General features: G+C 50.8%; 1 protein-coding gene across 4 annotated transcripts in view; it reads right to left on the reverse strand.

The window, feature by feature from the left end:
• The window catches only part of RAP1GAP2 (RAP1 GTPase activating protein 2), a 217700-nt gene that overhangs the window by 92466 nt on the left and 110398 nt on the right, over positions 1-14836 (reverse strand). For all 4 annotated transcript variants that reach the window (XM_041725283.1, XM_041725286.1, XM_041725285.1 and 1 more), the window contains one exon: positions 9919-10003. In XM_041725283.1, coding sequence (XP_041581217.1) covers positions 9919-10003 — 85 coding nt within the window. The remainder of the gene's footprint in view (positions 1-9918; positions 10004-14836) is intronic.

Here is a 14836-nt window from a genome sequence, read left to right on the forward strand (position 1 = left end):
CCATGGGAACCAGCTTCACCTGTGACCCCTGACCAGCTCTGGGCAGCCCAACTACAAGAGATGGGAACATGATCCAAAAGGATGCTCCCTCCCTGAAGGCCCCTTCCCCAGGGGAGGACCCTTAGTTTGGGGCTTTTTCTAATACCCTCACTGTCTGAGACACGGGGCTTAGGTAGGGCCAATCACACAAAATGCAATTTCAGTTTTGTTCATTGGACATGAAGAGTCACCTCAACCATGGGCACCAGGCAGGGCAAGAAATCAGAAGAAACTACACTAACAACAGCGAGATCGGTGTATTTCCTTTTAGACTTTCTCTGTAAGCATGGCTGCCATATAGAGGAATCATAACGACTATCTATTTGCAGCGCATGCTACACACCTCTCTTCTAAGCAATAAACATACACCATCTCAATCTCCCTTAAAGCCACATGAGGCAGGTTCTCTTACATCTCTATCCTACCAAATTAGGAAACTAAGGCAAAAAGAAGTTACATAGCTAGGAAGTGGTAAAACCGTAAGCCCAGAAACTGGCTCCTGAAACTGCGTTATTAACTACAACTCAGTATTGCTTCACATTTTTGAGAAAGAGCATCAAAGGGGTCCAAGTCCAGGTCAAAGGAGTGGGATTAGCCTCCACAGTGGAGGAGATCATGTGGCCTGTCAGAATGAAAGGGGGAATGGGCTAGAGAATCAAAGAAGAAGGGAAGAGGGTTCCCAGAGAAAACAGTCTGGAAGCCTAGCTATTCCCCCTATATAAGGGATGAGAGGAACAAGGCCAAGTGGCCCACACGGCTAGACCAAGGCATTAGCAATGTCTAGGAAGCAGGGCTCTCTTCTGATGCTTCCAGCTCAGAATGCAAGGGTCCCAAGGCTACATGGGAGCAGGCCAGGGACTCTCATATGCTGGTGGCTCCCAGGTCCCTAGAGAGAAGCTCTTACTACATGTTTCTGAAGGGCAAGAACAACATCATCATCATCATCATTATTATCATAATCATTATCAAAATTATCAGTATCAGGGGTGCCTGGCTGGCTTAGTCAGTGGAGTGCAAGACTCATAATCTCAGGATGGTGTGTTTGAGCCCCACACTGGGTATAAAGATTATTTAAAAATAAAATCTTAAAAAAAAATGACCTAAAAAATGACCTATTATCACAACCAATTATTGACCACCTACTGTGCGTTAGCTGCTTCACGGACTACCTCATTACTCCTCACACCCCCTCTTCCAGGTCACGTGGCTGTTGTGCTTATATTACAGGTGAATAAATTAGAGGTCAGGGAGATTAAGTAACACTCTAAAACAATTCACACACAAGAGTATGGAGTAGTGTTTAAGACAGCACAGGCTCCGGAGTCACCCAGACAGACTTTGAGTCCAAATCCTGGCTCTGCACTCACCAGCTGTGGGACCGTGAGCAAATAACTTAACCTCTTCTGACAATTTCAATCAGAGATGCCAGAAATAATTCATCTCAAATGTCAACTGCAAATGACTGGCAGTGGCTGCCTGCAGTGCTTTGGTGGAGAGGGTTCTGAGACCACATCTGAATTCATGGGCAAGTGTGCTGTGATCAATTACTGACATTTGCCGTGGGGCAGTGGGGTGGGGCAGGGGTGTAGGGGGAGGTGGTGACAGCACAAGTGTCACATATCTGCCATCCCACATTTAGAGAAACACCACGGCTTATAGAAATGACTATACAAGAACACTAGCACGGCCAGTGGACTTTTGACTAAAGCACCAAAGCAACTCAAAAGTATTTTCAGCAACTGGATATCTATATGGGAAAAAATGGATCTAGATCCCTGTATTATGCCATATGCAATTAAACTGAGATGGATAGGGGGCACCTGGGTGGCTCAGCAGTTGAGTGTCTGCCTTTGGCTGAGGGTGTGATCCCAGGGTCCAGGACCAAGTCCCGCATCAGGCTCCTTGTATAGAGCCTGCTTCTCCCTCTGCCAATGTCTCTGCCTCTCTCTCTGTGTCTGTCACAAATAAATAAATAAAATATTTATAAATAAATAAAAATTAAATAAACTGAGATGGATCTACAGCTAAAACTAGAAAGCTTCTAGAAGAAAATATGGAAGAAGTCTTTGTGATATGGAGTGAGCATGGACTTCTTAGGACATAAAATGAAAAATCAGAGATTGCCAAAACTAAAACTTCTGTTCATCAGAAACATTGTTAAGAAAGGGATGAACTTGTATCCAGACTATGTAAAGTAGGCCTTTACTACTAGTAGTAGCGATTTTATTTTATTTTATTTTTAAGACTTATTTATTCATGAAAGACACAGAGAGAGAAAGAGGCAGAGATATAGGCAGAGGGACAAGCAGGCTCCATGCAGGGAGCCCGATGTGGGATTCGATCCCGGGACTCCCGGATCACGCCCTGAGCTGAAGGCAGACATCCAACCACTGAGCCACTCAGGCATCCCAAGACAGCAATTTTAAAGGGGAAGGAGGGCCAAAAGGAACCATAAAATGGTCAACAACTATGTAAAAACCTGTTCAACATAATTAGTCACCAGAAAAATGCAAATTAAAACCACCATGAAATGCCCCTACACGCCTACTCAAGTGGCTAAAACGAAGCAGACTGCCAAGGGCAAATGTTGGCAAAGATGTGGAGCAATCAACCGCCTCACACCACCGCCAGCAGCAATGTGAAATGGTGCAGTCATCTGGTGATTGGAGGTTTCGTATAAAGTTAAAATTCATCTATCCACTGACCCAGAGATTTCACTCTAAATATTTACCTAAGAGAAATGAAAACCGTTCCAAAAAACAAAAACCACAGCACAAAGCAAATCAAAATGTTCATAGCCAGAGCACCTTGGTGGCTCAGCAGTTGAGCATCTGCCTTCGGCTCAGGGCGTGACCCCGGGGTCCCAGGATCGAGTTCCACCTCAAAGACAACATACATACGTGCAGCTCTGCACCCGTGAAAGGTAGCTGCATGTAGATGGTGCACACAGAGACATCTCAATGTCCTCAAAGCATCTGAGGCATACCCCCGCAGACGCAGATGCAGGCAAGCCCTTCCTCATGTCTGCACTGTCCCTGAGCTCCTGAGAAGGAGCTTCTGAGGGGATGACATATGGACATAAATGGGGGTCTGTGTGGAGACCAGAGACGGCTCTCCCAGGGCCCGCAGTGTCACCAAGAAAAGCTCTGCAACGGTGGGAATGGGGGTACAAATATTTGTCCTAACTCTCATGTGCCCCTCCAAGGCTCTCTCAAGGAGAGGGAAACCAAACCTTCCTGCTCTGTCCTTGAGCCCTTCCTGCCCCAAGAAGGTCCCCTTCCACCTTTCTCACAATTGTCATTACTTCATCCATACAAAATTGGTAGACCTCACAGGGGCCTACACCCCCTTGCTCAACCCTCATGGAAGGGGGCAGTCTCCCTTTCCGGCATGGACAGAAGAGAGGAGGCAGGAGCCATGAACAAACTGAAAAGCTGACATCGGGCCTCAGGCTCAAGCTACAAGCTGGAAAGGAAAGCCCAGCCCCGCCCCAGGGGGAGAGAGCAGCTGATGGGCAACAGTGAGCCTGGAGGGTGAAAGGGGACCTGCATGGCTCCACCCAAAGGGAATGAAGACAGTGCAGAGGAGAAGCTCCTCAGACTCCATTTCCCTCCAGTTTCTTCCCAGGAGACTTCTGCTACCGGACTTACCCCAAGGGTTTCAAGGGCATTAGTGAATCATGGAGTGCAGAGTACCAAAGAGACACTATAGGAACAAGACTTCTGCTCCTCTCCACAGCAAGAACCCCAGGCCCCCATTACCTTCTTCTGGAAAAGAGAAGATCTGAGAGGGACTGCCCTTGGACTCTCACAAAGTGGCATGGAGAAGGTCTGAGGGAAGTGGCCCTCAGACTCTCACAAGGGAAGATCACACGCATAGACTAAGCTAGGGTTGCCTCCCAGCTGATCAGGCCACTATAGGCCTGGTGGGGGATCCAAAGGCGACTGTGACAGTTCAGGTCAAGGTCAGAACAAATGCCAGCATTGTCACCCAATGAAATGCCCTGCACATTCACTGTGAGTTGGGAGAGAATAGGAAGGGTCAACCCCCTCACCTCATGAAACCCAGAAAGGCTGATGTCTCTAGTCAGTCCCAGAGGGGTAGCCCAAACCCGTGCCTGCCATCAGGGCCCTTCTGCCCACCCTACCCCTCCTCCCCAAGAAGCCATCCTCACTCCTCTCCACCCCGAGAAGCCACATGACACATTTGAGCTTGTCACATGCTGAGCCATATGGTTTCTTCTGCTCAGTGAAGGCTCCCTGTAGACAGCAGGTTCTTTGAGGGGTAAGGACTGCGGCCTCAGTTTGACCCCACAGGGCCAAGCGCAATGCTGGGCACACACAGTTGGCCCTCTCTAAATGCCTATTGACCCATTTGGGCATGAAAACCAGATCATAAAAAATGTGGACCTAGAAACAATCCACAGCATTCCCAGGGACACAGCCCCAAATCCCTCTCCCAGCCCACCCTGTATCATCCACAGTGTGAGTTCTGGCTGAAACTGGGCTCTCATTCAGCCCATCTGCTTAGCATCTCTGGTTGCTTTTTCTCAGTTTCATATTAGAAAAAAAAATCCCCCTGAAAAACACAAACCGCAAAGGGGCAGGGGAAGGGGAGTAAAGACCAGTTGCATCAGATGCTCGGTGGGGGCAGGAGGTTGAGGAGGTTCTCAGGGGCTATAGGCTCCCTCTGCTCCAACAGTCCCTTCCTCTTGGGAGAAGCAACCAGAGGAGGGGCTGTCCTAGCTATGAGGGGTGGGATGAGAGGAACACTTTACCAAAACTGGTTTGGGTCTGAGAATTTAACTTATACTGACCATCGAGGAGACAATACCATCCTCAGGGGGACCTTGGGTGAGTCCAATTCCCCATCCAGTTTATCTATAAAAGAAATGAATCACCCATCCCTGACATTCTGTGACTCCCATGCTAATCCACCAAAGGGGGATGCCTGCCCCAAGCCTGCCCTACTGAGGGAACTAGGTGAGCCCTGCTCACCCCACCCAGATGCTAGGGGTAGCCCGGGGGCCATGCCACAGGACCCCCAAGGCCAGAGACCCTGGAGAGAGGCTAGCTTCCACCCTGGATGTCTCAGACGTCAGTGTACAATAATAACCTGGGGAGCTCAGGAGATACCAGCAAAGCAGAGGCCTGATCCCACCCTGGAGATGGACATCACGAGTGGATCCTGGGTCAGCGCAGGTAGAGAACCCACCTAAGACTGATGGGCAATGAGGGAGCTGCAGTCCGCATCTTAAAGGACATCTAGGGGCTTAATTTACAAGAGTTTTACCTGGAGATAGAGGGTCTGCTGGGATATAAGATTCCAGCAAAACCAGAGTAGTAGAATATCAAGCACAGGCTCCTCCCACCTGGATGCCCCAGCAGTCAACACACCATCAATATCCACCAAGCACCCACCCACACCATAGAACAGGAGAGTCACTGCCCTCAAGGAACTCAGTGCAGGAAGTGCCAGATGACCAGCAACAGGACTTGGTAAGTGCAATGACAAAAGGGACACTCCCTCTGTGAGGAGCAGGCTGGCATGAGGACTGTGGTGTTAACCATATGAGTCAGTTTGCTTTGCCAAAGGACAAAAAATGTCCTAGCCACAGACTGTCTCCTAACCACGGCCACAGGCTGTCTTTGCCACAGAACAAGCCCGAATAACAGTCATAAAGGCCAGGTATACCACACACACACTGACCCCCCCACACCCACCATCGGAGGGTCCCAACCCCAGTGTGAGCTTCAGGGTGACCGGGTGCTCAGCTCTGACCTTGGCCTTAGAGATGAGGACAGAAAAGCCATCCTGTAGGCTGCTGCTCTGCTCTGAGCCAGCCTGGAGTTCCCCCATCAGGCCAGCCTTACCTGTGACAGCCTGTTGGGCCCTGTGCTGGCCACAACAGAGCAGGCGCAGGGATCCAGTGGACAGCCATGGTTTTTTGAATAAATAACTATGTTAACTAATCTCTTACTTGTGCTCCAGATTCCTGATTAGTACCCCTCCCTCCTGTATCCACACACCCTCCTGGCTCCCTCCTGTCAACATTTCCACTCACTCCTCAACACAGCCCAGTCGGCTGTCCACTCCTCCCTCCCCCGAACCGTTCTGAGGCATAGCAGCAGCGCCACCAGGCCTCTGCGTGCCCCAGAGCATACTTGGCCTCTCTGCAACAGCCAACACAGCTGCCCATTCTTCCTTTGCAAACCGCTCCTCCCACCCAGTCTCAGCCTCTTCCAAATCACCCTCTGACCAGGGGGCGCCCTCATGGCACCACCCCAGGATTGTCTCCTCTTCTCACTTCACCCTCTCCCTGGAGCACTCACTGCCCCTTACCCACCCCTCCATCCCAAGCTTTAATTCCCACCTCTACAAGAATGGCTCCCTCTTCTGAGTCTCAGCAGCTCACTAAAAACCCCATTTGTGTCTCAAGCATGTGGAACACAACACTTAGAACCAAAGCCTCATCCTCCCTCCCTTCTCAGAGAACAGCTATACCATTTATCCATTGTTCGCAACCTGCGGCCACTCTTGCCTCCTATCTCTCCCCAAATCTTCCTATCTCATCAATCTACTTCCTAGAAAACCAGAGATCTGACTACTTCCAAATAACCCCTCAGAGTCAGACCACCATCACCCCTCCTATCCCTGCACTGGATGCACTCAGTGACCTCGCAACCCCTCCCTGACTTTCCACTCTGCTCCTCTGACAAATCCTCTACCCAAAAGCCAGGGTGATTTTCCAAAAAGTCCCATCATGGGGCTACTGCTCTGACTAAAATCTTCAATGACATCAATGCCCAAAATTTAGTTAAGGATAAGGCCCAAAATCGAGGCACCTGGGTGTCTCAGTGGTTGAGTGTCTGCCTTTGGCTCAGGTCATGACCCCATGATCCAGATCGGGGTTCCCTCCCCACAGGGAGCCTGCTTCTCCCTCTGCCTATGTCTCTGCCTCTCTCTGGGTGTCTCTCATGAATAAATAAATAAAACCTTAAAAAAAAAAAGGCCCAAAATCTTTAACAAAACTTCTAAGGGTCTCGGTAGATGGGACAGGCAGAGTGGGTGACCGAGGGTATGAGGTGTGGGCTTCCAGCTATGGAACAAATCAGTCATGGAGATGAAAGGCACAGCCCAGGGAATAGTCAGTCAGTGGTGGTGTGATCGTGTCGTGTGGTGACCGACAGCAGCTATGCATGTGGTAAGCAGAGCATAACGTATAGACTTGTCCCATCGTTATGCTGTACACCTGAGTTCATGTAACATTGTGTGTCAACTATAATTTAACATAAAAAAGAAATGTTTTCAGATTATATTTTTAAAAATTGAAAAATAAAATAAAACTTCCAAGGTTGTGCCTCTTCCTCCCTCACTGTGGATGGTCTGACCGCTCTGGCTTCCCATTCTGCCAGTGCAGCTTCCTCCCTCCTGCCCCAGGGGCCTAGGGAGCCTGCAGCAGTCAGTACTTCTGCCCACCAATTCTGAGATTCTGCACCCCTAAGGAGCTCCCAAAGAATGCAGGTACTGCTGGTCCCTTGGCCTCGAGTAGCAAGCGTCTAGAACACTCTCCTCCACTCTGACTGCACCTTTGCCTACCAAGGTCCTACTCAGCTTCCAGGGCTCAGCTTCAACATCATCTCCTACGAAGTCCTACCTGACCCTCTCCAAGGTCAGGTTCGATTCCTACACACTCACCCTTTATACTGTTCCTGAGCTATGCTGCCCTTCTCCTTCAGAACATTCGTCACACCTCACTGTCCCGTCCTTCCTCTTAAAGTTGGTTTTTCAACTTTCACCTCCCTAGCTAGATGACCAACTCCAGGAGGGTGGGGACTATGATGGCTTGTTCCCTACTAATACCCCAGCACTCAGCACCAGGCCTGGCATGTGGTCAGCACTTACAGTAGAAAGCTATTTGGTCTTGCTTGCCCTGCATCCATCTCCCCAACTTCTCCTAATGACACCTCAACTTTCCTTTGAGGAACCACCTCTCCCCCACTCTTGGTTCTTTAGGCTTAGAGAGTGGGAATGAGACCCAGGTCTGGCCAGTCAGAGCCTCCTCCTCTCTGGCCACAATGATTGGTTTAGACATAGACAGGTGACCTAAGCCAGGCCCTCAAACTTCTTCCCTGAGACTTTTGTTAGAAGTACTGGGGGAAAGATACTCTTCTTTCCACTGAAGTTACTTACAGGTAGGAGCTACTGTTACTATCCTGCCACCACAGAGACAGAGTTTGACAAAGAATGAAACCAACAGAGAGATGGAAAGAGACAGATCTCATAGATGTAGCCATGCCTAGAGTCTACACTGGCATTACAAAGCAATAAATTCTGTTTTATGCTTACACCAAAATGAGTTATGTTTCTGTCACTTGTGACCAAGAGCCTTGACTAATACAACATTCAAGCAAGTACTGGGTGTTGAATGAATTAAGTGAGCAAGTGAGTAAGGGGAGCCTGCCAAGAGAACTCAGCGACTCCTCCTAGGAGACTTTCAGAGTTCTCACTGCAACCTCCCACCACCCATGAGCACAGTGACAAGCACCCTACATCCAACTTTGCAGACCAAGGGGCTGAAACTCAGAACGGTGACGTGCTTCTCAGCAATCCCAGGTGTAAACAAACCACCCGGCACCTGGCTCAGACACCTGCACTGGGATCAAGCTGACAAAGGTAGTCTGGCTCTCATTGCCCCTAAGCACCCCACCAGGAGGAAAGCAGAGCTGTCCTCGGGTCAGCCCTGTGCCCCATGCCCCACCCACTCTCGAACTCCTAATCCAACCAGGGCAGGCTCTGACTGTCATTCCATGAGATTCTCCCTCGATGCATACCACACAGCTCTCTGCATGGTGGGCATTCAATATGGGGTGATAATGGAAAGGTGGCATTTATATACTTCCTTCGGGGGCGGGGGGTATCGCTTTGTAACAGATTAAGTTAGGGGAGCAGCTATATGACAGAGAACAAGAGGGGAGAGATGCTTAATGATTTCCCTGTGAGTCATCCAGCAGAGCCCAAGGACAGAGATACAGGGTGGCCCAGACATCCTCTCAGATGACTCAGGAAGCAGTGACTTCTTCAGGGCTAGTCCTCACCTGGCAAACTGTGAGTGGGAGGGAGGGAAGGAGTGTCGTCACTGCTGCCTAGGCAGGAATATGGGCTGAGCCAAAGTCCTCCCTGAGAGCCAGCTCAGGCCTGTGACCAACCTGCCAGCAGGCATTTCTAGGTAAAGGGAGGAGGACATGGTCAGGGGAGGTGACAGCTGCTTCAGCTCCCTTCCAGGGATGAGCAATAGGGGCCTGGGATTCTGGGAGGTGGTCTCCCAGGAAAGAGACTCATGAATGAAGTACTTCTAGGAAAGAATTACTGAACCCAGAAGCTCCAGAGCAACTCTCCCACAGAGACTGGGGTGACAGAGCCAGCCCAGGAGGGCCAGTCTGAGGCAGACAGACCAGCATGTACGTGCCACTCTGGTCCCAAGAGGGCCCCCCCACCCCGCCCCGGGACCCTGCCTTCCCCAGGCAGCTTTCCTGGGCAATAGCCCCTTAAGATACCAGGCTGCCATTGCTTCTCAGCCCTTCAGCTAAGACCAGCTAAAGACACCAGGCCACACTCCAAGTCTCCTCACTCACTCCTGCCTGGGCCCCTGATGCTGTACCCCACTGTTCCACAAGGCTCCATCCAGCCCCCATTATCTCCTCACCACCCGACACCCCCAAGTCTCAGTCACACTTCCCTCCTGCACTGGTGAGCTCCAGTGGATGCTGCCTCCTGAGGTGTCATGGCACCCTATGGTACCCACCGGACGGAAGCAGCTGGCTGGGATCTCAGGGACAGCTACCTCCCCTCCCCACTTACCAATACCAAGCCTCTTACCTTCATGGTGGGAGGTGCAGTGAGAGGAGGGGACAGGGGCTGGTCTGGGAAGGTCACATCTGAGCTGTTGGCCAGCTCCTGCTTCCTGCAAAGAGAATGGAGAACAGAGGTGAGTGATGGCCTGCCTGAGCCATTCCCTCTCTCTGTCAAGAGCAGCTGGGCATGGGGACCTGGGCTAATGCACACCATCCCAAACTAGAGTGAAGCGCACTCTCTGCTGCGCTGCCCTAGACCTTAAAGTGGGGCTCTTTCGCATGTGGTTCCTGCAGCAGCCACAAAGGTATCACCTGGGAACTTGTGACAAATGCAAATTCTCAGGGGCACACCAGCATCTCCAGCGATGGAGCCAAGGATTCCGGGTTTTACAACCCATCCAGATGATTCTGATGTACACTGGAGTTTGAGAACCACTGCTCTAAAGACTTGGAGGACCCACAACACCTACAGGCCTCAGAGGCATGGACAAATGTTTAAAGGCATCAAAATAAACATAATCGTTTTACCAAAATAGCAAAGTTTGATAGGGTGGAAGATAATCAGACCCTGAAACTCTGGCAGTTACCATTCACCTTCAAGTATTTTCATTTGTCAAAACTATAGTGGTTAATAAAATATATCTATACATTTGGCAGATGTATTTCCAAACACATTTGAATTCAGGACCCCCAAAAAAGAGAGAGACCAAAGAGGAATGAATATAAATGTTTGTGATTCATTCTTCCTGGGTACCCTTTGCCCCAAACACACACACACACACACACACACACACACACACACACACACACACACCATGGCCAGAGAGCTGACCTTGGGAGGATGGGGCTGCCTGCTGTGTAAGCTGCAGGTAGAACTTATTTTAGTCCATGTGGGCTAGGACCATGGAGAAGCAGCTAAACAGAGTTGTGTCACCATGACAACATGACTGCAACAAGTTCACTGCTCTCACATACTCCCCACTTTCCATCTGGCCCTCACTGGTGACCAAGGAGTGCTAGTTTGCAGTCCGATTACCAGGCAGATTGTTGGCAGTGGGATGAGCCTTTGGAGCAACGGTTATGCAACAGGGCCTGCTGGGCAGAACATGGAGGAGCCCCAGATGAGGGGCTCTGGGGTCCTGGACATACCCTGGATATCTCCTGGGACAACAGGGAGAGGCAGGGATAACAGCATTAAGAGCCCAAGACCAGACTGAGCCATCAAGACTCCCAACTTTGAGACCCTTTCCTTCTCCAGAACCCCACCCTGAAGCAGCCGAGTCAGTATGTACCTGGGTCACACTTCAATGACCAAAAGGACCCCCACTGCACTTCAAGAGAATGCTTCTGTACTCTCCAGCCCACATCTTGCCAACAGGAATGACAGCTTTAACAGGGCTCCTTCATGAGAAAAGCCCACCCTCCCTACAGAACCCAGCCCCCTGCCTTTCCAGAAGAAGCCTTTGCTCTGTGAGCCAGACGCCACCCCAGCCTGGCTCCCTTTAGCCCGCAGAGCAGGCCCTACCCAAAAGGAATCAGGCCAGGTGCTGTGAGGCCATGTCCACCCTGGCATGACTCTTGCCTATCCCTGCAGCGGGCCATGCCTCATTGTCCTCTAGGCAACCAGGTAAGGAGGCTGTGTGAACATCTGGCTTGGTACAGGATCCACATGACCCCTATTAACCTCAACCTGCCAATCCCCCTTTCTTTTTTTTTTTTTTTAATTTATTTATGATAGTCACGCAGAGAGAGAGAGAGAGGCAGAGATATAGGCAGAGGGAGAAGCAGGCTCCATGCACCGGGAGCCCAACGTGGGACTCGATCCCGGGTCTCCAGGATCGCGCCCTGGGCCAAAGGCAGGCGCTAAACCGCTGCGCCACCCAGGGATCCCCAATCCCCCTTTCTGATCTTCCATTTGCCTTCCTCCTCATATCTTCCTGGACCTCGGTCTCACTCTGAGGGGGGCGGGAGGTGCCTCTCTCCAGGTCCAGACTATAACTGGCACATGAATCAGCAGGGCCACGACTCAGCCCGTGTACATGTACACATACACTCACACACAAAGGGATGAACAAGAGCCTCCTTCTACCTCTTAGTCAAGAACCACCACCTCCCCTTCCTTCTATGGGCTTGGGGTAAGTGTGGGGTCCAGCCCAGCTGCTCTGGCCCTCATTTGCCTGTAGACCCCATAGAGTTGGATCCACAAAGGCTCACCCCCTCCAACCACTCTGCCCTCTCCCAAGCAGCTACTGCTCCTCCTCAACAGGCCCAGCCCCTGAGAGCCATGATGGGGGAAAGGCAGGGGAGGAAGGATGATCAAGGATGCGGGTACCACCCTCAGGTCTCCTGAGGTGAGGCTGAACGAGGGCAGCTCCCCCCGTGGGAGTTGGGAGCCAAGGAGGAAGTGGCATGCAGGGAGGGGACAGAAGGCAAGCCCCATGCCCAAAGTCTATAGGACTGTTCAGGGGTTAGCTTAGGACCCCTGGACCACTCCTCTGGAGGAGATGGTGACACACTTGCCTAACAGCAATCCTGGCTCTCCAGGAACACAAATCCTAGAGGAAGGCAACACTGGCAGGTTTTTACTATCACTGCTCAAGAGAGACTCATATACATAGTCACACTGTACTTCTCTCTATAAGATGCAAGGTGTCCACTCCCATGGGACCAAAGTAGATGGAATTATTACCCAAGGCCCCTGAGTCTCAGGCAAAGGGCCACCACACTCAAACCTTCCTGAGCCCCGCTTCCTTGCACCAGCTTGTTTTCCCTGGATGCTGGCATAAGATACTTGGACCAGTCTCCAGGGAGAAGTGAGGACAGTTCAGTGGGAGCATAAGGTGTCTTCCAAGGCAAAAGGAGTCCCTGAATGGTGTCTGGAGCCTGGAAAGTGCTGGACAAGAATGTGGCTAGCAGCCTCATCCTTGTTCTAGGGCTTTATCCAAGACTCCGGATGGGATGCTAGGGTAGACAGAAGGCAAGAATGCTGCCCTCAAAAAGAGAACTGAGTACACACAGGCCCATCACAAATCTATCCCACCCTGGTACACAGATGGCTTTGAGTGGCACCTGTAGGAGAAGATGGTACACACTGCTCCATCCTCATTCTCACCTCCTAGAAGCCAAAGGTACTTAATTAAGAGCCAACTGCCTATTATGGGTTGAATCGTGTCCCCCCAAAAATATATGTTTTGTTTTGTTTTTTAAAGATTTTATTTATTGATTCATGAGAGACACAGAGAGGCAGAGACACAGGCAGAGGGAGAAGCAGGCTCCCTACGGGGAGGCCAATGCGGGACTTGATCGAGGACCCTGGGATCATGTGCTGAGCTGAAGGCAGACACTCAACCACTGAGCCACCCAGGCATCCCCCCAAATAAAATATGTTGAAATCCTAACCCCCAGAACCTGTGAATATGTCCTTATTTGGAGATGTAATTAGGGTGGCCCCTTAATTCAATTTGCCTGGTGTATTTGTGAGAGGCAAAGTGCGCTGTGTGAAGACACGGACACGCAGGGAGAATGCCATGCAGCAGCAGAGGCACAGATAGGAGTGACACAGCTGGGAAGCAAGGGTGGCCAGCCACCGCTGGGAGCTACAAGACACAAGGAAGCGTTCTACCCCAGAGCCTCCAGGACAAGCAGGCCCTGTCGCCACCTTGGTTTTGGACTTCTAGCCAGAACGGAGGCCACAAATGTCTGCTGATTTAAGCCGCCAGTTTGGTGGCAGCCCTCAGAAGCAAGTGCCCTGCCCAAATCCCAGGCTCTAGCCTTGCCTTTGTCAGCAGAGGGCCCAAAACAAAGACAATGACATCCTTGCTCCTGCCCTACCACCCCTGCCACTGCCAGCTGGGCTCAATCTCACCCTGTCCCCACCCTCACAACCCTTGACATTGGTGTGTGGGAGCCACCTTCCCAGGGACAGCTGGCCAGGCCACCAGCTGGCACTAAGCAGAGTAAGAATGTGGGTGCTCAATGTCATTCCAGCCCCTTCTCAGACAGACAAATCACATGTGAGGAGGTGAAAGTGACATGATTATCCCAAGAAATAACCTTGGAGCTGCTCTTATTTATTATAAGCAAAAGGTAAATTATTAGCAGAGGTGGCACCCTTACTATTATCTGTAACAACTTTCTTGAGATCCATAGCAATCTTTAAACTGTCATGGCACTGAGTCTGAAACTGCCTCCCCAGCCAAATCTCATACACAGCTCTCAGGACTGGGGTCCCGGACCCACACAGGGACCCATAAGAGGAGGGGAGAGGGGAGTAGAGAGAAGGCAGAGGAGGGAAGAGGAAGATCATACACTCTGCTCTAAGAAAAAGGTAATAAGAACAGGCATATCGGATGGGCAGGTCAGGGGCCTCCTCCAGCCTCTGGGTGTCATAGGGGTGCGACCCCCTCAGCATCCCTCTGCCCCAGAACCACCTAGCACTGAGGTTCTCTGCTCTGGGGTTCCTTCTCCAGAAACATGGACAAACCTGGGGCAGCTGGGAAAGGGCCCAGCTGGCTTTAACCAAATGCAAATCTCAAGAAGAAATGATTGAGGAACCCATGGTGAAAGCTGAGAAAGCCAGGGGATGGTTCACCCAGATGGAACTATTCATAGTGCACTGGATAGACCCCAGTGAGGGCCTTACTTACAGCACCCAGGCCTCCAGCTCCTCTCCTCCAGCCTCAGATTTTTCTGCCCTAGACCATCTGTGGTCATCTCCCCTACACTTTTATGAAAGTGCCCAATGCTAGAAGGGGTTCCAGTCTGGTTCTGCCTGCTACCCCCACTGTGTGTCCTTGGGTAAGTTACCTCACTTCTCTGCGTCCCACTTCCTTCATCTTCAAAGATGGGGGTGATGATGTTCTGAGGAATTATATGTAATGGCTGTGAAATAAAATATAAAGTCCCATACAAATAGAGATCATTATGATCATTATCATCTTCAT

This window comes from Vulpes lagopus, chromosome 12 (assembly GCF_018345385.1).
Source record: "Vulpes lagopus strain Blue_001 chromosome 12, ASM1834538v1, whole genome shotgun sequence".
NCBI lineage: Eukaryota > Metazoa > Chordata > Mammalia > Carnivora > Canidae > Vulpes > Vulpes lagopus.